Source organism: Podarcis vaucheri (assembly GCF_965113315.1).
Source record: "Podarcis vaucheri genome assembly, chromosome: 8".
NCBI classification, from domain to species: domain Eukaryota; kingdom Metazoa; phylum Chordata; class Lepidosauria; order Squamata; family Lacertidae; genus Podarcis; species Podarcis vaucheri.
In genome coordinates, this window is record NC_138766.1 from 6,862,841 (window position 1) to 6,886,822 (window position 23,982).

At 41.3% G+C, this 23,982-nt stretch overlaps 2 protein-coding genes across 2 annotated transcripts; both read left to right on the plus strand.

Annotated features, from left to right (window-relative positions):
• Positions 1 to 13,877: 13,877 nt before the first annotated feature.
• LOC309539787 (protocadherin gamma-A4-like) lies at positions 13,878 to 16,328 on the plus strand (the record flags this gene model as incomplete). Its single annotated transcript, XM_082236123.1, has 1 exon — positions 13,878 to 16,328. The coding sequence occupies one exon, from the start codon at positions 13,878 to 13,880 to the stop codon at positions 16,326 to 16,328; it is 2,451 nt and encodes an 816-aa protein (XP_082092249.1).
• Positions 16,329 to 20,097: 3,769 nt separating this feature from the next.
• LOC309539788 (protocadherin gamma-B5-like) lies at positions 20,098 to 22,416 on the plus strand (the record flags this gene model as incomplete). The annotated part of the gene is made up of 1 exon (XM_082236124.1): positions 20,098 to 22,416. The coding sequence occupies one exon, from the start codon at positions 20,098 to 20,100 to the stop codon at positions 22,414 to 22,416; it is 2,319 nt and encodes a 772-aa protein (XP_082092250.1).
• Positions 22,417 to 23,982: the final 1,566 nt, after the last annotated feature.

The window sequence follows — 23,982 nt, forward strand, 5'->3', positions numbered from 1 at the left end:
AGTTCTCTTCCACTTAGATGAGACTTTAAGAAACTATCTCCTGCTGCCTCCCTTTGACCTGAAGAGCAAGAGTATAATATGTGTTCTTGGCTTTTTATTGCCCTTATATATTAATATTTTGTTGTTAGTGTCGCCCACCTCTAGGCCAGACAGCAGGCTAGCACATGCAACCAGGCCTCAAGATACTCTCAGTCCCAGATCTCCTTTAATCAGTGACCCTTCAATGAATGGTTTGGGGAAACGTCTTTTCACTACCTTGATTTCTCAGTGTGTTCACCAGCCTACTCTCTGCACTCTGCCCTGATCTTGCCTGTTCTACCACCTAGTTAGGACCTAAGTACCTTGACAAAGCCAGATTGTTAACTTGCCACTCCCAACTTGGCAGTAGTTAAAAATTGTCCTGTCAGAGAGCCTTGGTAATAATAATAATAATAATAATAATAATAATAATAATAATAATAATAATAATAATTCTACATAGCCCCAGCAGGGACCAATCATGCCTGTAATATCTTCAGAAAGAGTGGGAGAGCACAAGTGCTGCCAGCTGCATAGGGATTCCCTTCATTGGCTGGGATGGGACATCTTTGGAGTCCTTTTGGAGATTTCTTCTCCCTCGCTCATCAAGCCTTTCTCCTAAGGAAGGAGTGGGAAAGTTCTGCAAGAGATCTGTGGTTGGGGGGAAATTGTTTTTATGTTTTGACATTATCATGGAAATATAGTAAACTTCCCAAGATTTGTTTTAAGTGGAAACAGGAGATTATATATATATAACCTGAGATGACAACGTTGAGACTGTTGAGATTCTGGCGCTCAGGATTGTAACTTTGATAATATTATTTCCAAGATACCAAGAAAAGAATCCTTTGCTACATTGCAAGCCATTTACCCAGGCAAATAGAAAGGTTTGAAGTGTTATTGATTCCAAAACAAAGATTCCCAAATATTCAGCTCAAGTCAAAATTCAGTAGAAATAGCTCCTGTGTAAACTTCAAGTTGCATGTTTTTCCTACTGTATAAAACTTTAATTATATCCACGTTGCATTGTCTCTTAAATTGAAAGGTTGAAAACATCCCTTGCAGTTCTCCTGCTGAACCTCACAGTGCCGCTGTTGGCCAATCTAGTAGCCATACAGTGATGGAAATCCACTGATCCTTTCTACAGTGAGCTTACTTCTTTAGTGCTGTGCAGATCAGGGAACAGAGAGAAGGCATTGCTGCTCACATAAAGAAAATACAAAAATGATTTTTACAAATTAAAGAGAAAGACGGTTTATTCTTTTTTATGGAGACTTACTGGTGAAAATTTGATCTGGTTCTTAAAAAAAGGAAACAGCTGATTTTTCACAGAGCCAAATGGAGAGAAGACACAAGAAGAATGGCAGGGCACTCACAAGGCAAGTACAGCTTCTCTTAATATTCTTGCCCTCCTGCTGGGCTGCTTCAGAGCAGATTCATTATTCAGTTCCTGAGGAAATGGCTAAGGGTTCAGTTGTGGGGAATATTGCCAAGGATTTGGGACTAAATGCCAAAGAACTAGGGAAACGCAACATGCATGCTGTCTCAGTGGATGAAATGAAATATTTCACTATGAATGCAGAGAATGGAAACCTCTATGTAAATGACAGGATAGACCGGGAGGGAATATGTGGCAAAAATCCGCTTTGCTTTATTAATTTTGAGATGGTAATTGAAAGCCCCTTGAATATTTTCCACATAACAATAGCAATCCAGGACATTAATGATAATGCACCACAGTTTTTCAATGGAAAAATCAACTTGGAGACAAGTGAATTTACTGTACCAGGCACACGATTTCTCCTCGGAGAAGCTGAAGATCCGGACATTGGGACAAATTCTCTTCAGAATTACCATCTCAGCCCCAATCCATATTTCAGCCTTGATGTTAAAGAGAGTCAGGATGGAAATAAATTTGCAGACTTGGTGCTTCAGAAACCACTAGATCGGGAAAGTGAACAGACCATTCACTTGATCCTCACAGCCTTGGATGGGGGTGAACCTAGGAAGACTGGAACTGCCCAGATATGGATTAATGTCACAGATGCCAATGACAACCCACCTATCTTCACCCAAGAGGTTTACAAGGTCAGTCTGAAGGAAAATGCTACTGTTGGCTCCCTTGTGCTCCAGATTTTAGCCTCTGATAAAGATGAAGGTACAAATGCCAAAATCAGTTACCATTTCAGCAACATCCAAAAAAGTGCTCAGGGGAAATTCAACTTGCATTCTAGTAATGGCACAATCACTCTTATGAGCCCATTAGACTTTGAGGAAACCAGAGAATATACTATGACAGTTGCGGCAAAAGATGGAGGTGGATTAGTAACACACTGTAAAGTAGAAATACAGATTATTGATGAGAATGACAATTTCCCAGAGGTAACTCTGGTTTCCTTATTTAGTCCAGTCCCAGAAGATTCTGTGTCTGAAACCTTAATTGCTCTGATCAATGTAAAAGACAAAGACACTGGTGAGAATGGAAAGGTTAGTTGTTATTTGAAAAACGATCAGCCCTTCAAGATTGTTCCCTCGTCTAACAATTACTTCAAACTCCTGACAGACAGCCCTTTGGACAGAGAAAAAACTCCTGCATATAATATTACAATCACAGCCACTGACAATGGAACTCCCCCACTGAACACCCATAAAGTCATCTTACTACAAATATCTGATATCAATGATAATGCCCCTTCCTTTGAGAAATCTTTGTATGCTATCTATGTGCCTGAAAACAATCCTTCAGGTGCCTCCATTTTCACCATCAAAGCCTCTGATCCTGATATGGACCAGAACTCACGGATCACATACTCCATCCTCAACAGCAACATCGAGGAGCTTCCCATCTCCTCCTATATCTCCATTAATTCTGAGACTGGCACCATCTATGCCCAGAGAGCCTTTGACTATGAACAATTCAGAGAGTTCCGGCTGCAAGTGAAGGCCCAAGATGGGGGTTCTCCCCCTCTCAGCAGCAATGTGACCGTCAGGGTCTTTGTTCTTGACAGGAATGATAACAGCCCTCGTATCCTGTCCCCCTCACAAGAAGCCAAGGGCTCAGCCTTGTTTGAGATGGTGCCTCGTTCGGCCGAGGCAGATTATCTTGTCACCAAGGTGGTGGCCGTGGATGCAGATTCTGGACACAACGCCTGGCTCTCCTACCACCTGACTCAGGCCACTGAGCCGGCACTCTTCACGGTTGGTTCTCATACTGGAGAGATCAGGACCGCCAGGGCCTTTGAGGAGAGAGACGCTGTGAAACAGAGACTGGTCATTCTGGTGAAGGATAACGGGCAGCCGTCTCTCTCGGCCACCATGACTCTGAACCTGGTGTTTGCTGAGAACTTTCAGGAGGCCCTTCCGGAAATGAAGAGCCAACCCAGCAGCTCGGAGTATCAGTCTGACCTGCAGTTCTACTTGGTGCTGGCCTTAGCTGTGATCTCCTTCTTGTTCCTCTTGACTGTCATTCTGGCCGTTACAATGAAGCTCCGTCAATCAGGGCATCCCAGGTTCCTACAGTGCTTTGGTCCTGTTCCCCATTCCAAGAATGGTGCCATCTTCCCACCCAACTTTGAAGATGGGACTTTGCCCTATTCCTACCAGCTGTGTCTGTCTTCTGAGACCAGGAAGAATGAGTTTGCCTTCCTGACACCCAATGTTCAGATGGTAGACAATATTGTTAGCAGTGAGAAACCTAGTGTTCCTTTTACAGGCAATGAAGGAAACAATTTACATCCTGAGATGGAGAATATTGACAAGGTAAAAATTATTTTCATTGCACATCTCATAAACATTTTTATTGTATTGTGCATATTTATGCATATATGGGCCCCTCTGACTTAAGTGGGCCTTTTTGCAGTCACTTACTGAGATTTCAGTCTGACATATCTGTGACTCAAGTCTCATCTGTCAGCAATTATGGACACTTTCCTGAAAAATAGGCACACCTAACACTGTGTTATGTCTCTTTTATATCATGATAACTTACCACTTACCTTGTGGCTTTCAACTTTTCACTAGCCTTCACCTTTTTTGTTAGTAAAGTGCAATGTGTCTCAAGTAGTTATGAAATTCTGTAGTTTGGCAAATTCTTTTTAATAAGAGAAAAACTCATGTGTTGCATTTTCCCCCTTTAAGATGTGATCAGTGATTTTCAGGTTTCTTCTGTACTCCGTGTTTCAATCTCTGATTTAGAGTTCTTTATTCCTTTCTGTAGAAAGACAATGACTGTTCTCCTTTCTAAAACCCACAAGCTTAAATAGTGTTGTTTCCCCCTTCCAGCCTATTATTAAGCCTCCTCTACTTCCTCTCTCTCCATCCTCACTGCTTTCCAGAACTTTGAAGTTGTGTCACTCACAGCCCTGATATTACAGTACTTCTCTCCTACTTTGCTGTTTTGTGTTCCTTCCTCGCTATGGTAAAGGTTACCAACTGCTTTTCTCAGTAGACTGCTGAGACTCCCAGTAATAAAGCTGTTGGTAACCTTGCTGGCTATACAGTGGTGAGGGTATAGCCAACAGTCCCAGCACCAGGCCACATTTAACTGTTGCCACGAACAATCCAATTATTTTTTAAAAAATGTTGACAATGTGTAAACCAAGAAAATCTTTAATAAAAATACATTTTAAAAAAAATGTTGACAGTGACCCATTTGCAATATCTCAGTGAACCATTTGTAATATTAAACCTCCATCTGGAAGCACCCCAAGGCTCCAATTCTGTACATACCCTCCCAGGAGTAAGTCCCTCGGGTTAACTCCAGGTAAACATTCATTTGGATCATGCTGTTAATGATGTTAAAACTATGAAGAGGACACATAAAATGGCCTTTGAACGATTGTTCTAACTATAGATGTTAAAATGGAACAGTCCAGGTTGCAATACAATTCAACATGTTAATATTCCCTTCTAGTCAAAGAAAGCTACAATGCATGCTTTCTCAGATGCATGCGCTAAACTCCCTTAGGCTGTAAACCTTTTGCTTATCAATATTTTTATGCTTAGAGACTTTTTGCAGATGTCCTCCAGCACTCATTGGTGAAACTGATGTCTTGTGTTATACTATTTACGAACAATTTGCAAACATTCTTAAGTTTTGTGGTTAGATGGATATGATTCAGAATCAGATGCCTTTAGAGCTCATGCATTCAGAAGACATTCATACGTCCCTCCCTTGGTGCATTAGACTAGAAAGGACAAATGAAGGGTGAAATAAATCGCAGTTCCTCTCTTGCTGCTTCCTTTATCATGTGATGCCACCTGGAGACCAACGCATAGATGAGAGTGCTTTGACGAAGCATGTGATCTGCATAGAATTGTTGTTGATTCACCATCAGGGTACATGGTACTCTACAGAGGTGCCCAATATCTGCGAAACCACTTTCTTCCATATCAGTCTGCCCATGCTTTAGCAGATGAGGCCCTCTTGGTGGTCTCTAAACAGGATGGTGCAAGGCCCAGGGGAGGGCAGTGTCAGTGGTGGCTCCTCACATGTGAAACTCCCTCCCTTCTAAGGTGCATCTAGTCCCATATCTATATAATTTTAGGTGGCTAGTTAAGGCAAACTTTTTTCAGGTGATGTTTGGAGAAGGAGAGACTTGATTAGGAAAAAAAAGTGTTTAGTTTGCTGTTGCTGTTGCTATTAGGAAATTGCTACTTAGTTGAATTGTTATGAGTTGCCATGTTTTCCATTTAAAAATTTGTACTAGTCTATGGATTTTATATATTGATTTTATTTGATCTGATTGTAAACCTGTGGCTTGAAGAGTAGTGTATAAATTAAGTAGATAAATAAGCAAGAAATAGACAAATCTCTTCCTCCAAGGAGCAAGTTGTCTGACGCGCACAAGGGGTGGGGAATGGAATGATTAAAGATGAATGGTAATAAACACATTTTTATATGTGCTTAATTACCATGTTACTCTATCAAACTTTTGAATCCACGAATATGTATCCATGCATAGTTTCTGGAGCCTGGAAAATAAGTGCCTTAAAATGTGAATTATAACAAAATTCTGTACCTGTCATCTTGTATATTCATATAATTTTATCATTTATATTCACACTTCTGTGATCACACATATGCAAGTTTCAACATTGTACTGAGCTGTTCATTTCTGGAGTGATCCAGCTTTCTGTTTGTTCAAACTGAAGGTAGGACATAGAGGCTTCCATGGATCTTTGCCAGGAGCAATATTATCTGGGGACCACATCTGTATGAGGACAGCACTATGGGCATGTCAAGTGTCAAGATGCATGGTGTGGTTAAAGGAGTGTCTTTTCTAGAGCATTCAACACTGCAAACACCATCTGGCACAGACACTCGGAATGCTTACTGACAGTCAGTTTGCCTGGGCCAGGAAGAGCAGCCTGCAAGGATAGAGTGACTGATGAATGAGATGGGCGGGCAAGGTGGGTCTCCAAAGCTCATACAAAAACAAGTTTTGTATATGTAGAGGTCTCAGACTGTGAATCCAACTAGAATCCAATTCTCATGGCACACTCACTCCCATGAATCAGGTGGCAATGGTTATGATCTGGTGCTGCGGTCTTTCTACTGCTTTCAGTATTTTAAATGAAGTTACATAACTATTCAGCGATGTTCCTAGAACTGTGCAGCTAGAATATAAATGTTAATAGTATTGCAGTATTGTCAGCCTGGATAGCTCAGTTGGTTAGAGTATGATGCTGATGATGCCAAAGCTGCAGGTTCTATTCCTTTATGGGACAGCTGCATATTCCTGCATTGCAGGGGATTGGACTAGATGATTCTATGATTCTATGTCACAACAGTATTTGAGGATACATTGACAAACAGTTCAAACTTTGGCCAAACTGTTATTTAGCACTCATGCATGCCATTATGTATTCACCTTAAACCCAGGCCAACATTTTAGTGACAAATGATGACAAAGTTAACTCTTTTTAAAGGTCTTTGTTTTATTCCTCTCTCTGTATTTGGTACCCTGTAAGTGGCATGCATAAAATGAATTAGAAAAATAACCACCAGTGCGGTTTTACAAGTGTTTGTCCAAGCGTTTAGAGAAGAGTTTGGAGTAAGTAGCAAGGACTTTTTTAGTCCTCTGTTGTAAGTGGTCCCAGGGGACCTGGGATTCTGCAGACCTTCGCCTTTGAGCAGAGGAGGCTATCTAACAGCAGAGAGGAAGCTCCACTGGAGAGGCCCTTCCTTGACCAGTGACAGAACACTCTGTTGCCATGGCTGTATTGCAGGCAGTGCTCTATGGGTGGAAGAGGCAAGAAGGGGGTGCTCCAGGGAGGCTTTAGATTCCCTTGTTTCCCAGACCTACTCAAGGATGGAATAGGTGGGAAACTACACCAGCCCTGGTGGAACCATATTTTTTTTACAAGAAAGAAAATGGGGAAAGTAGAAAAGCCAGCTCCTATCTTGTGCCCTATTCATCACTTGGTTCCTCTGCTACAATTATCTCTGCCATCCATGCTGCCTGTCCAACCTCCATAGGATTGCTCTGTTAGTTGCTCACCTTTTCATTAAAAATAGTAATATCGCTGAATTTTATTAAATGTATTGTTTTACAGAGGAGAGCTGGACATAGAAGTTGCATTAATTGGCTACAAAATGTTGTTGAGTGATAACAATCTCTTCCATCAGTTATCTGTGGAAGTACAGAGGGAAGATGGAAAAGTTGAGGGATGGGGAGGTTGTTGCATCTCTAAAGCACTTGAAATATATTTCCATTTCCTGCTACTGTAAAAGCAAAACACCAGAAAGTAGTTACAAATCAAGAAAACCTTCTCATACTGCATTTGAAAATAGATTGCTCTTGTATTCTACATCCAAGCACTAGAAGAAGGGGGGGAAGCAGCACATGAAGTTCTCCATCTCAGACTCAGAGTGTCGCTGTTGGCTAATGTGCTGCATCTCATGGTGCTGCATGGAATCTGCTAAGCGATGCTTCCTGCAGTGCCATTGTTCAGCCACAGACTGCAGAACTGGGAGATAGTAGAACACAGGGACGTTAAAACACTTTTGCTAAGGAAATAAAACCCACTGCAACATATAGAAAGGGACAGTGACTGCTTTTATACTTCCTTGTTGTGGATTTGTGGGTCTTGATGGGAACTTGAGAATCTCCATCTAATGAAAATATGCAAGAAAAGAATAAAGCAATTGTCTCACCAAATCAGATGGACAACAGGCACAAAGCGAAAAATGGGTCGGTAAAAAGGCAAGTACCACTCCTCTTGTTATTGTCCTTGTTGTGCCAGACTGCCTCAGAGCACGTTCAGTATTCTATCGCTGAGGAAATGGAAAAAGGCTCCATTGTAGGAAATCTTGCCAAAGATTTGGAGCTGAATGCTGGAGAAATAGCAAATCGCAATCTGCATATCCTTTCCCTAGGTAAAAAGCAATATTTCTCTCTCAGTGCAGAAAATGGGAATCTATATGTAAATGACAGGATAGACAGAGAAGGAATATGTGGGAGCAATGCATATTGCCTCATTAGTTTTGAAGTGATGGTTGAAAATCCTATGAATATTTTTCATGTTACTGTACAGATCCAGGATATCAATGATAACGCACCACATTTTGTGAATGAGAATATCAAACTAGAGACAAGTGAACTCACTTTGCCAGGAGCCCGATTTGTGCTTGGGTTTGCTGAAGATCCAGATGTTGGAATAAATTCTCTCCAGAATTACCACCTTATGCCCAATCAGTATTTCATAGTAGAAGCTAGAGAGAGAGAAGATGGGAAGAAATATGCAGAATTAGTACTGAACAAACAGTTGGATCGTGAAAGTGAAAGCAGTTTCCATTTAATTCTTATGGCTCTGGACGGAGGGAAGCCTGCCAAAACTGGTACAGCCAAAATATGGATCAGTGTCATTGATGTAAATGATAATTCACCAATCTTTACACAAGAAGTATACAAGGTCTGTCTTAAAGAGAATACCCCAAAAGGATCTTCAGTAATACAAGTGAAAGCCACAGATAGAGATGAAGGCTCAAATGGTCATATCACGTATAGTTTTAGCAACATCCCTGAAAACACTCACAAAAAATTCTTCCTAAATCCCCAGAATGGGACAATTACAGTTAAGGAGTTGTTGGACTACGAAGAAGCAGAGAAATATGCAATGACAGTAGAAGCAAGAGACGGAGGTGGATTAGTGACTCATTGCAGTGTTGAAATAAAGCTATTAGATGAGAATGACAATGCCCCAGAAGTGATCCTGGCTTCCTTATCCAGCCCAATTCCAGAAGATTCTGCAATAGGAACCCTGGTAGCCCTTATCAATGTAAACGATAAAGATTCTGGAGACAATGGGAACATTACTTGTCATTTACAAAGTCATTGGCAATTTAGAATAATTGCTACATCCAATAACTTCTATAAGTTGGTTACAGATGCACCCTTGGACAGAGAAAGCACTCCAGAATACAATATCACAATTATAGCCACAGACAAAGGTGCACCACCTCTTTCCACCCACAGAACCATCTCCCTGCAGATTTCAGATATCAATGATAACCCCCCAGCTTTTGAAAAAATTTCCTATGTCACCTATTTGTCAGAGAACAATCCAGCTGGAACTTCCATTTTCCGTGTAAAGGCTACAGATGAAGATCTAGAGTACAACTCGCAAATCACTTATTCTCTGCTCAATAGTAATATGGAGAACCTGCCTCTGTCCTCTTATATCTCCATTAACTCAGAAAATGGCATGATCTATGCCCAACGCTCCTTTGACTATGAGCAAATCAGGGAGTTTCAGTTCCAAGTGAAAGCACAAGATGGTGGCTCCCCACCACTCAGCAGAAACACCACAGTGAAAGTGTTCATTGTGGATCAGAATGATAACAATCCTCAAATCCTCTACCCTTCACAGGAAGTCAAGGGTTCATCCTTGTTTGAGATGGTGTCTCGCTCAGCAGAAGAAGATTATCTGGTGACCAAGGTAGTGGCAGTAGATGCTGATTCTGGACATAACGCCTGGCTCTCTTACCACCTGCTTCAGGCTACAGAGCCAGCATTGTTCAGAATTGGGTCCCACACTGGGGAGATCAGGACCTCACGAGCTTTTCTGGAAAGAGATGCTGTGAAGCAGAAGCTCATCATCTTAGTCAAGGATAATGGGCAGCCACCACTATCTGCTACTGTGAGTCTCAACCTGGTGTTTGCTGAGAACTTCCAAGAGGCACTCCCAGAAGTGAGCAGTGAAATTATTGATTCACATAATCAATCTGACCTACAGTTTTATTTAGTACTGACTTTAGCTGTGATTTCATTCTTATTTCTCCTTACGGTGATTCTGGCAGTTGTTACGAAGCTTCGCACATCAAGCAGTCCTCAGTTCCTTCAGTGCTTTGGTCCTACTCCTTTTTCAAAGGCTGGTACTGTATTCCCACCGAATTTTGAAGAAGGGACTTTGCCCTACACCTACCAGCTCTGTCTGTCCTCAGAGACCAGGAAAAATGAGTTTGCATTCCTGACACCTAATGTTCAGATTGCAGACAATGTTATCTGTGATGACAAAACTGCTCCACCTTTTACAGGCAGCAGAGAAAACCATTTTAATTCTGAGATGGATAATGCAAACATGGTGAGTTTTCATTCTAGATATTATTCACATTATCTCCTGCACTACTTTTAAACTGTGTCTATATATGAAGAACTATATTGTAGATAGTGGATGTATCTTCCAATAGATTCATAATGATGTACAGTCTGAGGAAAAGAAATATACGGTAATTTCTTTTATAACAGATGCTAAATAGTCCTTGTTTTTCTAGTTGCTGAAGCAATCATTTTATCTATATTAATTCTGACTAATCCTACTGTCGTTATAGACGTGCTCTGTAGTTACTTATTTACAGATCTACATATTGCCATCTATATGGATACTTAATAAGGCGGTTAAATGTGCATACATGTCACAGTCTGGAAGTGACGGGAGTGGAGAAGGAGGAAGGAAGAGGACGTGATAAATAATTTTGGATCCCACCCACTTAGTTCACATTTTATGATATCATTTCATAGCACCCCTGTGTGCAATGAAAATTGGGGTGCTTTACAATGTCTGCCATTTGCTACGGCAATATTCTTTCACCTTTAATTGCAGTGAATACTAGAGGAATTATTTATGCACCTAATAGATAATTTGCAATGTCCTCAGTTTTCATTTGTTCTTATAGCTTGTACCTGCCCAAATTCCCAATCCTCAACTTAGAATTGAAACAATCAGCACCCTTCTGTGATGTTGGGCTGTGCCATTTAAGATTTTGGATAGAGGAATCTAATATTTGAAGATTCCACACATTAGCCAAATAACTTCCTACCCAAACAAAATGATCAGGTGAGGAAAGAGGCAAAAACTAACTTAGCCCTGACAAGCTAGGATGGGCATTCAGGTTCAGATCCAGTTATCTGTGTGTGGATCCTTTGTTGCTGGATGAAGGTGGATGCATATTCCAAACATTCTGCAAAGCTTTTTTCTTAACTTATTTCAGAGATAGGGTGGTGGTAATTTTCTCCATATTTTTGAATTCGTTTGGTCACTCATTTCGAATAATTTGCTATAATTCTACACTTTTATGATTATTATTATTTTTAAAAAGGAAAAAAGAATCAGTTTTCAAACCAGTTTGGAAAGAAAGAGATGATAAAGATTTCAGAGAAGCAGAGAATTTGAGAATACTTGATGCAGTTTTAGGTGACAAAATCAGAACTGGATAATTCATGTCATGCTTAGCATCACAACACAGTATAAGATAAAATGTTTTTCCCCCTAAACACTTGACAGAATCACATTCCTACAGACATGCTTGATGTCAGATGAATCTTCTAGAAGTGTAGTGCTTATAGAAAGAAAGTTCTTGTGGTGTAGCTGTTTGACTGTTGGACTAGGGGCCCCTTGAGACAACCTGTTTATTGAGAAGTCATCCTGATTTGCTTGCACAAAGCTTACTGGGGAGGCTAGACTATACAGTATCTTTATTGCACACTTGTTCTGATTTGTTTGCAGGGAGGTTCTGTGACAATGAGCATGGATCCTGATTTGTTTCTGCAGCATTTATACATCTTCCCATGAATCATTCATTCACCTCACTCTTTCCAGGGCGTTTCCCTGGCACTTGCCTAACCACAAAAAGTCCCAATTTTTTACAAACAGATTTGTTGTGCAATGGCATCAGAGCACTTCAGTTGAGTTTAATTGTGTGCTTGAATCCCTCCCACAATGTTCTGAAAGTTTGGAGATGAAAGGATTGGGGAGAGATAGGTTAAAATCCTCACTCAGCCATGAAGCGCACTGGGTGAACTTGAGCCTGTCACTGACCTATCAACCTAACCAACATCATTTGTATTGTGAAGAGAATAGAGGGCTGGGAGCCATGTAAGCTCATTGGAGGAAAGGCAAAATATAACTATAATAAAAAAAATATTAGGAGTCCTTTAAAATCCATTTTTGTATTTATTTGTAGTTCTCTGCAGGACCTGTTTGAGACTGCATGTAAACATTTCAATCAGAAAAACAGTATTGTTTAAAATAGGATTCAGCAATTCTCAGGATTCAATATTCTCTGTGTGTGTGTGTGTGTGTGTGTGTGTGTGTACACATACACACACGCCTGTGCTTGAACGCAGTGGATCTTCTGAGAGATAAACTACTTGTTACATAGGAGCTCTGCATTTGGTGATCCTAATATAATTTTCTTCTTTGTAGAAGCAGTCGTGAAGGTTTTCTAATTTTGATCAGGGCCACAACATGAGAATGGGTGGGTCTAATGTTTTTCTCTGTGCCAGAACCTCAGTGCAGATCACCCAAAGCAACATGTTGGGGGGAAATGGGAGCCTGATTAGGGTACCCCCTGCATCACGGCACTGATCCATGTCACAGGGTCCACACATGCTATTTTAATGTACCATGTATTCGTCCTTGAGTAAATGCGTATATGAATGTGTATGTTATGGGCACAACCCTTCCTGTTACCTTATCCTTATATTTCTTGAGATAAAGTTGCCCTGAGCAAATTTGGGGGCATGGGTGGGATAAACATTTTAAAAATAAATATTTTGGAAACATATTTTATCATTATTTTATTCCCATAATTTAAGTTATCTATTTTTATAATAGAGTAAATTCTAGATAGCACGGAAAAGATTTATAATCACGTGTGTGCATGCATATATGCACGTGAGTTTCTAGCTGGATTCCGCATTATTTAAAATCTGAACAGAAAAAAATGCTTATTAAAGTACCAGAAAATATCAGGGGAATATATTTCATGATATTTCAGACAAGATCGTCACAGTGTCTAGCAACTTCCAAGAGACTGTGTGGAGAGTAACAGCCTACAATAGCAGTATAATGATTATAAGCAGAGAACAATCAGTTTCCATGATCAGAAATGTGATTCAATCATGAACCTGGATTGCTACAAAATGTCACACAAATGGAGTGGGAGTTTTTATCTGGTCATCTACTGTACTTGCAGCTGATGTATCAGGATGAGAAATATACCATACTAAGGAAAATGGCATTTCAGAAAGCACCAAGAAGATGAAGTTATTGTTTTAGGACTCTGGGTGTCGCTGTTTACCAACCAAGGCTGAACAATTTAGTAAGAGATTCAACTTTCCCATCCAACCGCTTCATTACAGAAAATGCAGAAAGAGAGATCACACGTACGGAATCTGAACAACTGGAGGATCTTATATTAAATCAAATCTGTATTTTAAAATACAGGCAATAGAGATATCTGTGTTGTATGTGTGTATATATTAAGAATTTCAGTCACATACAGACAAATCTAAAATATAGCCACTCTATCAAAGAAGTAGGATCTTCACCTTGGCACAGAAGTACAACTGGCAATGGAAACCTTTTCCCAGGATTGCAGGAGAGCTGTCTTTTGTTTCATTCTGGTTCATGTTTGGCAAGCTGTTACAGGGCAGATTCATTATTCCATCCCTGAAGAAGCAGAAAAAGGTTCTTTCGTGGGGCCCATCGCCAAAGACCTGAAGCTGGAATTAAAAGAGCTCTCACGCCGTGGAGTCCGCATTGTTTCTCGAGGTAGGACACAGTATTTTGCTTTGAATTATAAGAGTGGTCATTTGTACGTCACAGAGAGAATAGACAGAGAGGTGCTCTGTGGACAAGTGGAAAAGTGTGTCTTGAATTTTGATACCATAGTGGGGGATTCAATGAAAGTATATGGTGCTGAAGTGGAAATCACAGATATTAATGACAACGCTCCCACCTTCCATTCAGAGAAACTGGAGCTCAAAATGAGTGAGACCACAGCACCCGGATCTCACTTTCCCCTCGATGAAGCTCAGGATCTAGATTTGGGCACCAATACCCTTCAAGGATACAAACTCAGCAACAGTAGCCATTTCTCCCTAAATGTGCAAGAGGCAGTTGATGGTAGACAATACACTGAATTGGTACTGGAAAGGCCTTTGGACCGTGAAGAGGAAGCTATTCATAATCTGGTCCTCACAGCATATGATGGGGGAGATCCAGTCAGGACAGGAACTGTACAGATTCAAGTGACAGTTTTAGATGCTAATGACAATGCACCAGTTTTTAGCCATCATAGCTATGAAGTAAGCGTTAGGGAAGATACTCCTGTTGGTACCACAGTGGTTATATTAAAAGCCATTGACCTGGATGAAGGTGTCAACAAGGAACTGAAATATTCATTCAGAAAGATCACAGAAAGGGCTTCACAAATATTCCATTTGAATTCACAAACTGGGGAAATTACGCTTGCAAGAGGCTTAGACTACGAGGAGTCTACACTTCATGAAATTGAGGTCCAGGTCCATGATGGTGGTGAACTCTTTGACAAATCTCAACTTTTGATATTTGTTACTGATGTAAATGACAATGCACCCAAACTGGAAATAACTTCACTTATCAGCTCCATCCCTGAGAACTCTCCACCAGCGACTGCAATAGCCCTTCTCAATGTGCAAGATGAGGATTCGGCAGAGAATGCAGAAGTCACGTGCTCTATCCCCAGCAACCTCCCCTTTCTACTGACAAAAGCCTATGGCAACTACTACAGTTTGGTGACAGCAAGAGCCCTGGACAGAGAGCAAGTGGCAGCCTACAACATCACTGTCACAGTCACGGATCGCGGGACCCCTCCACTTTCCACATCGATTGTTATTCCACTTGAGGTTTTAGACACAAACGACAACCCTCCACACTTCCTGCAATCCGTTTATACTTCGTATTTAATGGAGAACAACCCAAGAGGGGCCTCCATATTTTCCCTGAAGGCTGATGATCCAGACTGTGGAGAGAACTCCAGAGTCACTTATTCCATCATTGAGCACAACATCAGTGACTCCCCAGTATCTTCCTTCCTCTCCATTAACTCTGAGACTGGGATTGTCTATGGCCTGATCTCTTTTGATTATGAGGAGATGAGGGAGATGAAGTTCCTGGTCAAGGCTCAGGATGGAGGTTCTCCACCACTCAGCTCCAACGTCTCAGTGACTCTCTTCATCCTGGACCAGAATGACAACGCTCCCCAAATCCTTTACCCTTCCCCTCCCACTGACGGCTCCACAGGGATAGAGTTGGCCCCTCGCTCCTCAGAGCCAGGCTACCTGGTCACTAAGGTGGTGGCCGTGGATGCAGACTCTGGCCAGAATGCCTGGCTCTCCTACCAGCTGATCAAGGCCACCGAGCCAGGGCTCTTCACTCTGGGGCTCCACACGGGAGAGATCAGGACGGCCCGATTCTTTCTGGAGAAAGATGCCCTCAAGCAAAGCCTGGTGGTTTTAGTGAAGGACAATGGGCAGCCACCTCTCTCTGCTTCAGCCACTCTGACTGTGGTGCTGGCTGATGCCATCCCTGCAATCCTCTCAGACCTCAGCAGCATCTCAGCGCCCTTGGAGCCTCCATCTGACCTCACCTTCTACCTGGTCCTTGCAGTGGCTTTTGTCTCCTGCTTGTTCTTCATCTTCCTCCTTGTGTTACTGGCCATCAAGTTGCACAGGTGGAGAAATTCTCAGCTGCTTGAGTCGGGGAGTGTGAATTTCAGTGGCGCTCCCGTCTCACAGTTTGTGGGGATCGATGGAGTCCGAGCATTTCTGCACTCCTACTGCCAGGAGGTTTCTCTCACCACAGACTCTAGGAAAAGTCAGTTTAATATTTCTAAGGCAAATTATTCCAATACTCTGAGCAATAAAGATACATGTGAAATAAAGGATCCCTTCCTCATTGCTGAAGATATTAGTAGCAGTAATGGAGATTCGGCCAATACACAGGTGAGCTATCCCTTTCAGATCTGGTGTCTGAGGTTTTAAATATAATGCCTGCTATTAATTGTTATGTGCTTTTATGAAGAGGGGGTTGGAAGAACATTCTTCCACTCATATTATTTTATCTTTACCAGAATCTTATAGTTTTTGGTATTTGAAAATACCTACGCCACACATACAACAAGCACACCACTTTTTCCCATAAAAACTAGACTTCTCTTGGTCAAAAGAAATATTTGTCAGAGTCCCCCAGGAAACAAAGAATCGGAGTGAATGTTTGCTTACTCTCTTTGACAAGAAAAACTATTTCATAGTTGTTAAATAAGTAGATTTGAGATCAAAACAGTATTATGCATTTATTTGCCTTGTTGGAAGTATAATGTATGCCTAGTTCTTAGATGACACACACTTCTAAGGGAGGACGATACCCAGGTTTTATCACTCACCACTCTTGTGGATGGGGAAATTCATTTCTAACCTCACATATGGTGACAGACTCATAATATGATCAAAACTCATCAGCTGTATTTTCCCAATGGAAGCCTGAGACAGTTCAGGAGTTTGAGATGATTGGGAAGCTTTAGAACATGCTAAATTAAAACATTACAGTCATTATACGACAACTGCATTAATAAAATCTTATTGAGAAGTATGAAAACCTTTGGAGTTAATTATGTGCTTTCACACCTTGAGTATAAAATCTAGGGCTAGTTCATGTGAACAACTACATCACTTGTTAACTGTGTGAACACAGTTTGATCACTTGGCAGCTGAACTGATATGTTGGATTTGTGGGCTGAGTTTGTGTTTCAGAACATTCAGCCATTTTATTTGTGGTGTGACATCTGTGTTCACACTAGATGCTGCAGTCATCAAATGATAAATATTCACATGTGGAACGGGACCTACTGTCATCTGTTTGTAAACCAATTTCATTGCACTCTTTGATTCTCCATAATATTAAATATTTAGTTATAGGAATTAGGCTTTATGTGACAGAGTATATTATTTTTAACCAGCAGTCTATGCATAGTGATTTCAGCTTATGTTTTTACCATTTTAGGAGAAAGCAAAGAATGAGAAATATCTAGAAAAAGTATCTCAAATATGAACAGAAGATGTTTCACATAAGTAGACATATTAATAATAAGTGTATTGTGGCAATGCTTAGGTATGGCAGCTTTGAGAGGTTCTATATTTGAAGCCTGTGGTGCAATGGACAGAATGTTGAAACATGGAATCTTGAGTTCAAATAATTACTCATCCAAAAAGAAGCTCACTGGGCAGCGTTGGTCACATCTCTCTCAGCCTGGCCTTTCTCCAGGGTTGTTGAGAAGATAAAATGGAATGATCCCACACTCACATACCTCTAAGCTGCCCTGAACTTCTTGGAGGAAAAGTGGGATAAACAGGTGACCAATAATAATCTCTACTCCCCCACATTTGGAATTCTATAGCTGAGTGGTGGAATTCTATAGTTTGTTGTACTCAGAAGGTCCCAGATTCAATTCTTACCCTCTCCAGTTAAAGGATCTCCAGGAACATAGCTGGGAATGATCTCTCTGTGAGACCGAGAAGAGCCACTTGATGGGAAATGTGGTCTTCTCTGGTGTCTCATCTTAGAGCTGTACAGCAGCATAGTTTTTAGGATGTCTGGATTGCTCATGATCCTCCATAATGGTAAGGTGGCAAAGCCAGGGGAACATGCAGCCTGTATGTATGATATGCAGACAATGTACCGTATTTTTTGCACCATAACACTCACTTTTTTCCTCCTAGAAAGTAAGGGGAAATGTCTGTGCGTGTTATGGAGCGAATGCCTGCGGGTGTCGGGGGGGATCTGCTGCAGTCATGAGCAGAGGATCCATGGTTCCCCTTCCTTCTCTCCTCCATGGTTACAAAGCATGGATCCACATGGATCCTCAGGATTTTTGCATTGGGCTACTCCAAACTCACTGTCAGATCACATGTCTGTGGCCACAGCATGAACCACAAAAATCATATATCCACTATTTTGTTTAGAATATTTTTTTCTTGTTTTCCTCCTCTAAAAACTACGTGCGTGTTATGGTCTGGTGCGTGTTATAGAGCGAAAAATACGGGTAATTGACACAAGTATTTAGTAAAGTCACAAAGTAAGAGAAGTACATACATGGGTGGTTGGGTTTATTGGCTGCTTGTCCCACTAGCATTAGAACCTGCCTTGCCCTCAATGCCCATCTGAGACAGTCCCGTGCAGAAGGATATATGCCAACGCCAAAAGCAGCAACCCCACATCTTCTCCTTTTCTCTAATCTGTAACATCTAATGAATCTTGTTGCAATTTTCCTCACTTCATTGGTTGCCACATGCATGGGTGGTGAAGCTTTGAAAGCAATGGCATCATGTTACACCTTTTGTTTTACTTTGAGTTCTTTTGGTGAGAGGGGGAGACACAGAACTGCTGCTTTTGATGCCAGCCACATATCCTTTGAAAGAACACCTAGTTCCAGCTTTAACGCTATTCATTTTTCCCAAAAAGGTTACACAGAGAGATCTCTGGTCAGGCAGAAGTGTCCAATAAAGTATGAGCTTCTGATTGAGAAAATGTAAATACTTCTTGTCAGGGAACTGCCATCAGTGTCCGAGGGAGAGAGCAAGCTCCAAAGGGATCCCAGAGAGCGTCCCGGGAGTGGGAGAGGCAGCCCATCTTCTGGGGAAGGGAATCAGCGTAGCTCCAGTGGAGAAGGGGGGCAGATGGGGGAATTGGCGAGGCGGTCCCATGACTCCTTGCCACGGACCAGCAGGGAGAGGAAGAGTCCTCCGCTGCCTACGCCCTCCTTGCGCAGAAGGCTTTCGCGCAGAGAGAGTAGGAGGAGACTAGGCGTCAAAGAGCTTCTTTGCTGGAAGAAGTTTAAGAAACGCCCACTGACGGATTCTGCCAGCGATTGAGACAGCCACGGGTGAGTGGCTGCTCGGACAGGAAAGGTTCACTCAGGCAACCCAGCCAGGTGCTGGGACAAGCTTACGTATGAGCAAGCCCTGGAACCATTACACTTCTGCAAATGGAATTGTAAAAATACTGCATCTCTGGAAATTTCTGATATGGCAATTTCAGGAGCTAGAATTTGTGGCATTTTTGTTGGCAATAATGAAAGTATTGCCTGACCATGGAGTTTGAAAGTTTTCTTCATAGTCACAGTAGCAGTTCCAAGACATTAAAAGTCACTGGCCAGCATGAAAAAATCTAAAAAGTGAGTCTAAAAAGCAATGAAGTATTAATTCCAAAAGAGCCAAAGGAGGGCATTCTCAAATATCTGACTCTTTCAGTTGTCCTTTTTACTGGAACACAAAGATATGATCATACTGGTAGTATTTCTGCTTTTTATTTTCATAACAAAACAACATTTGCAATTCTCTCTCTGAGCCTCAGAGTGTCACTGTTGGCCAGCGTGGTGCCAGAAAAAAGGATGGAGATCTAGTTATGCTTCTCCTACAAAGTGAGTGTTTCATCAGTTCTGTACAGACTGGATGAAGAGAAAAACACAAAGGCGTTGCAGTCTGGCTGAAAAAAAGGAAAAGGCTCCCAATCCTCACAATCTAAGAAAGAAGACAGTTTATATTTACTTACAGAGATTTCCTCTGTGTTATTGAGAAACTGATCTGGTCACTACAAGCTGCAGAAAAGGAGGCAGAAAATTTCTCAGTGATCTGGATGGACAAAAGGCAGGAAGAGGATGGCAGAACATTCAGAAGGCAAGTACTGCTTCTCTTATTTTTGCCTTTCTCCTGCTGGGCTGCCTCAGAGCAGATTCGCTATTCTATCCCTGAGGAGATGGCAAAGGGTTCGATTGTGGGGAATCTTGCCAAAGATTTGGGACTGAATGCCAGAGATCTAGGAAGGCGCAATCTGCATGCTGCCTCTGTGAACAAAATGCAGTATTTCAGTATAAGTGCAGACAATGGAAATCTTTATGTGAATGACAGAATTGATAGGGAGGAAATATGTGGCACAACTCCACTCTGCCTTATTAATTTTGAAGTGGTGATGGAAAATCCTTTAAATGTTTTCCATATAACAATTCTTGTACAGGATATTAATGATAATGCACCACATTTCCTTGGTGATATAATCAACTTGGAGATAATAGAATCAACTGTTCTAGGAACCAGATTTCTCCTTGGGAAAGCAGAAGATCCTGATATTGGGTTGAACTCTCTCCAGAATTACCAGCTGAGCTCCAACCAGTACTTCACCTTGGAAGTAAGGGAGAGAAAAGATGGAAATAAATATGCAGAATTAGTGCTAAGTAAAGTTATGGATCGAGAAAGTGAACAGACTATTCACTTGATCCTTACAGCCTTGGATGGGGGCGAACCAAGAAAAACTGGGACTGTCCAGATACGAATTAATGTCACAGATGCCAATGACAACCCACCTGTTTTCACTCAGGAGGTGTACAAAGTCAATATACCTGAAAATGTTCCTGTTGGGTCACTTGTGCTCCAGGTTGTAGCCTCAGATAAAGATGAAAGCTCTTATGCTCAGATCAGGTATCAGTTCAGCAACATACCAGCAAGCAGCCACAAGAAATTCAGTTTGGATCCAATTAATGGCATAGTCACTCTTACAGGACTGCTCAACTTTGAGGAAACTAAAGAATATACCATGGCAGTAGAAGCCAAAGATGGTGGCGGATTGGTGGCACAATCCAACATTGAAATAACTGTACTTGATGAGAATGATAATGCCCCAGAGGTGACTTTAGCCTCCATGTTCAGTCCTGTTCCTGAAGATTCTCTGCCAGGAACTGTTATTGCTCTGATCAATGTGAATGACAAAGATAGTGGAGATAATGGGAAGGTTACTTGCTATTTACAGGATGATTTACCCTTCAAAATTCTTCCCTCATCTAACAATTACTTCAAGCTCCAGACCGACAGTCCTTTGGATAGAGAAATAGCTCCTGCATATAATATTACAATCACAGCCACTGATAAAGGAACTCCACCTCTTTCCACACACAAAACAATCTCTCTACAGATCTCAGATATCAATGATAATGCCCCTACCTTTCAGAAGCCATCCTACAACATCTATGTGCCAGAAAACAATCCTTCAGGTGCCTCCATTTTCACCATCAAAGCCTCTGATTCTGACATGGATCAGAACTCACGGATCACATACTCCATCCTCAACAGCAACATTGAGGAGCTTCCCATCTCCTCCTATATCTCCATTAATTCAGAGACTGGCACTATCTATGCTCAGAGATCCTTTGACTATGAACAATTCAGAGAGTTCCGGCTGCAAGTGAAGGCCCAAGATGGGGGTTCTCCGCCTCTCAGCAGCAATGTGACCGTCAGGGTGTTTGTTCTTGACAGGAATGATAACAGCCCTCGTATCCTGTCCCCCTCACAAGAAGCCAAGGTCTCAGCCTTGTTTGAGATGGTGCCTCGTTCGGCCGAGGCAGATTATCTTGTCACCAAGGTGGTGGCCGTGGATGCAGATTCTGGACACAACGCCTGGCTCTCCTACCACCTGACTCAGGCCACTGAGCCGGCACTCTTCACGGTTGGTTCTCATACTGGAGAGATCAGGACCGCCAGGGCCTTTGTGGAGAGAGATGCTGTGAAACAGAGACTGGTCATTATGGTGAAGGATAACGGGCAGCCGTCTCTCTCGGCCACCATGACTCTGAACCTGGTGTTTGCTGAGAACTTTCAGGAGGCCCTTCCGGAAATGAAGAGCCAACCCAGCAGCTCGGAGTATCAGTCTGACCTGCAGTTCTACTTGGTGCTGGCCTTAGCTGTGATCTCCTTCTTGTTCCTCTTGACTGTCATTCTGGCCGTTACAATGAAGCTCCGTCACTCAGGGCATCCCAGGTTCCTACAGTGCTTTGGTCCGGTTCCCCATTCCAAGAATGGTGCCATCTTCCCACCCAACTTTGAAGATGGGACTTTGCCCTATTCCTACCAGCTGTGTCTGTCTTCTGAGTCCAGGAAGAATGAGTTTACCTTCCTGACACCAAATATACAGATTGCAGAGAATATTCTTAGCAGTGAGAAACCTGCTGTGCCTTTTACAGGCAATGTAGGAAACAATTTTGATTCTGCAGTAGATAATGGAGAACAGGTAAGGCTTGTTTTCTGAAGTTAAATGCCATTATCCATCATTCTTTGCCATTAGTGACATTGTCACAGTGTTTTTTATCCAGCTAATGTGACTGCCTTTTTGTTTTTCACCATATAAATGAATAGTTTGGCTCTTACATCATTTGGCTTTCATGAATCAGGATGCTCCTTTTCGCTCCATAGGGAAGCTGCACATTGCATCTTCGAGCCATGCCCTTGAAACCATCTGGTAGAACTTATCTTGCTGTCATTTGAACAACTAGTATCTACTACTTTCATTAAATTAAATAAAGAGAGGAAAAGAACTTTGCTTTTCACATTACTTGGCTTTGGGGGGGGCAGCAATTTTGGCTGTAGAATCAAAGGAGGGCACCTTGCTATATAGCAGAAAATACTGTCACTGTTATTAGTATTACTAGCAATTTTTTTAAGCAATAGATTTTAAAGACATACACTTTTGAAAGGTGTCTGTAAATTATGCTTTAGTTTCCTCTCCATAAAATCAAATTAATTATAAATTTGTTCATTTATACTGCGTGAATTTTCAATTTAATGAACTGCAGCTTCCATGAACTTCAGTAGATTGTTTGAATCTAGGTTATGAGTGTGAATTATGCTGTTTATATAATTTCACTTAGATATTATGCAATGAATTGCTGCCTACAATTCACATCAAATATCATTGTGTAAAGTATTTATACATAGTTCAGATCCAGAGCTTTCCTGTTTCATTCAATGAAGAGGAAAGTTCCAGAAACATCAGATTGAATTGCCTTATCAAACTAATGACGTCTACATTAGTTTAGTCCACACATTTTTCTTATTTTAATACTGGAATACTTATTTTAATACTGGAATTCAGTATTAAAATTCAGAGTGTGGAGAATTAAAGCCTAGCTACATCTAGATACCAGTATTCCATTTAAATAGTCCACAATGCACATGTTCTATGTAGGTTAGAAACCTAAGGAACCTATAGTGGGCGCAACATGGCATAAAAGGATGCTTAGCCTCACAGCGTCCTTACTACTTTGGGTGGATCTGGAAAGGAGAACTAATTATCTCATATTCCTTTAAGTGAAACCACATTGCATTAAAGCTCTTTCTGAACAACTGTCTGAAAGACAAACAGGGGGTCAGATAATGTGGGATATTTTCTTAAATACATGCATTGTGCATTTATTTATTTTTAAAATTTATTTAAAACAAAAATAAAAGAATTACATACAGTCAGAGAGTTATCTTCAAATACTCCACAGAGCTTTGCTAAAGTGTATATTCTAAAATCATTTCAATCTCAACAGAAACAAAATGGTACATAATAACCTCCATCTCTTTGACTGTTGATCACAACTACAAATATATATTGTATCAGCAGCAGTGCTAGTCTGCAGGGATTATACAAAGGCAAGAAGGAAGGAGGAAAAATAAAATAAAATATGTGCTTCATGCACACCAAACTGTGCTGTAGGCCAAGGCACCGTTCTGCCACATTCCTCATTGTTTGTATAATCTATAAAGTCATCCAAGACTGCATAAAAGTTATCATATTTCCCCTGGCCTCTTGCTATCTTCAATTTCCATG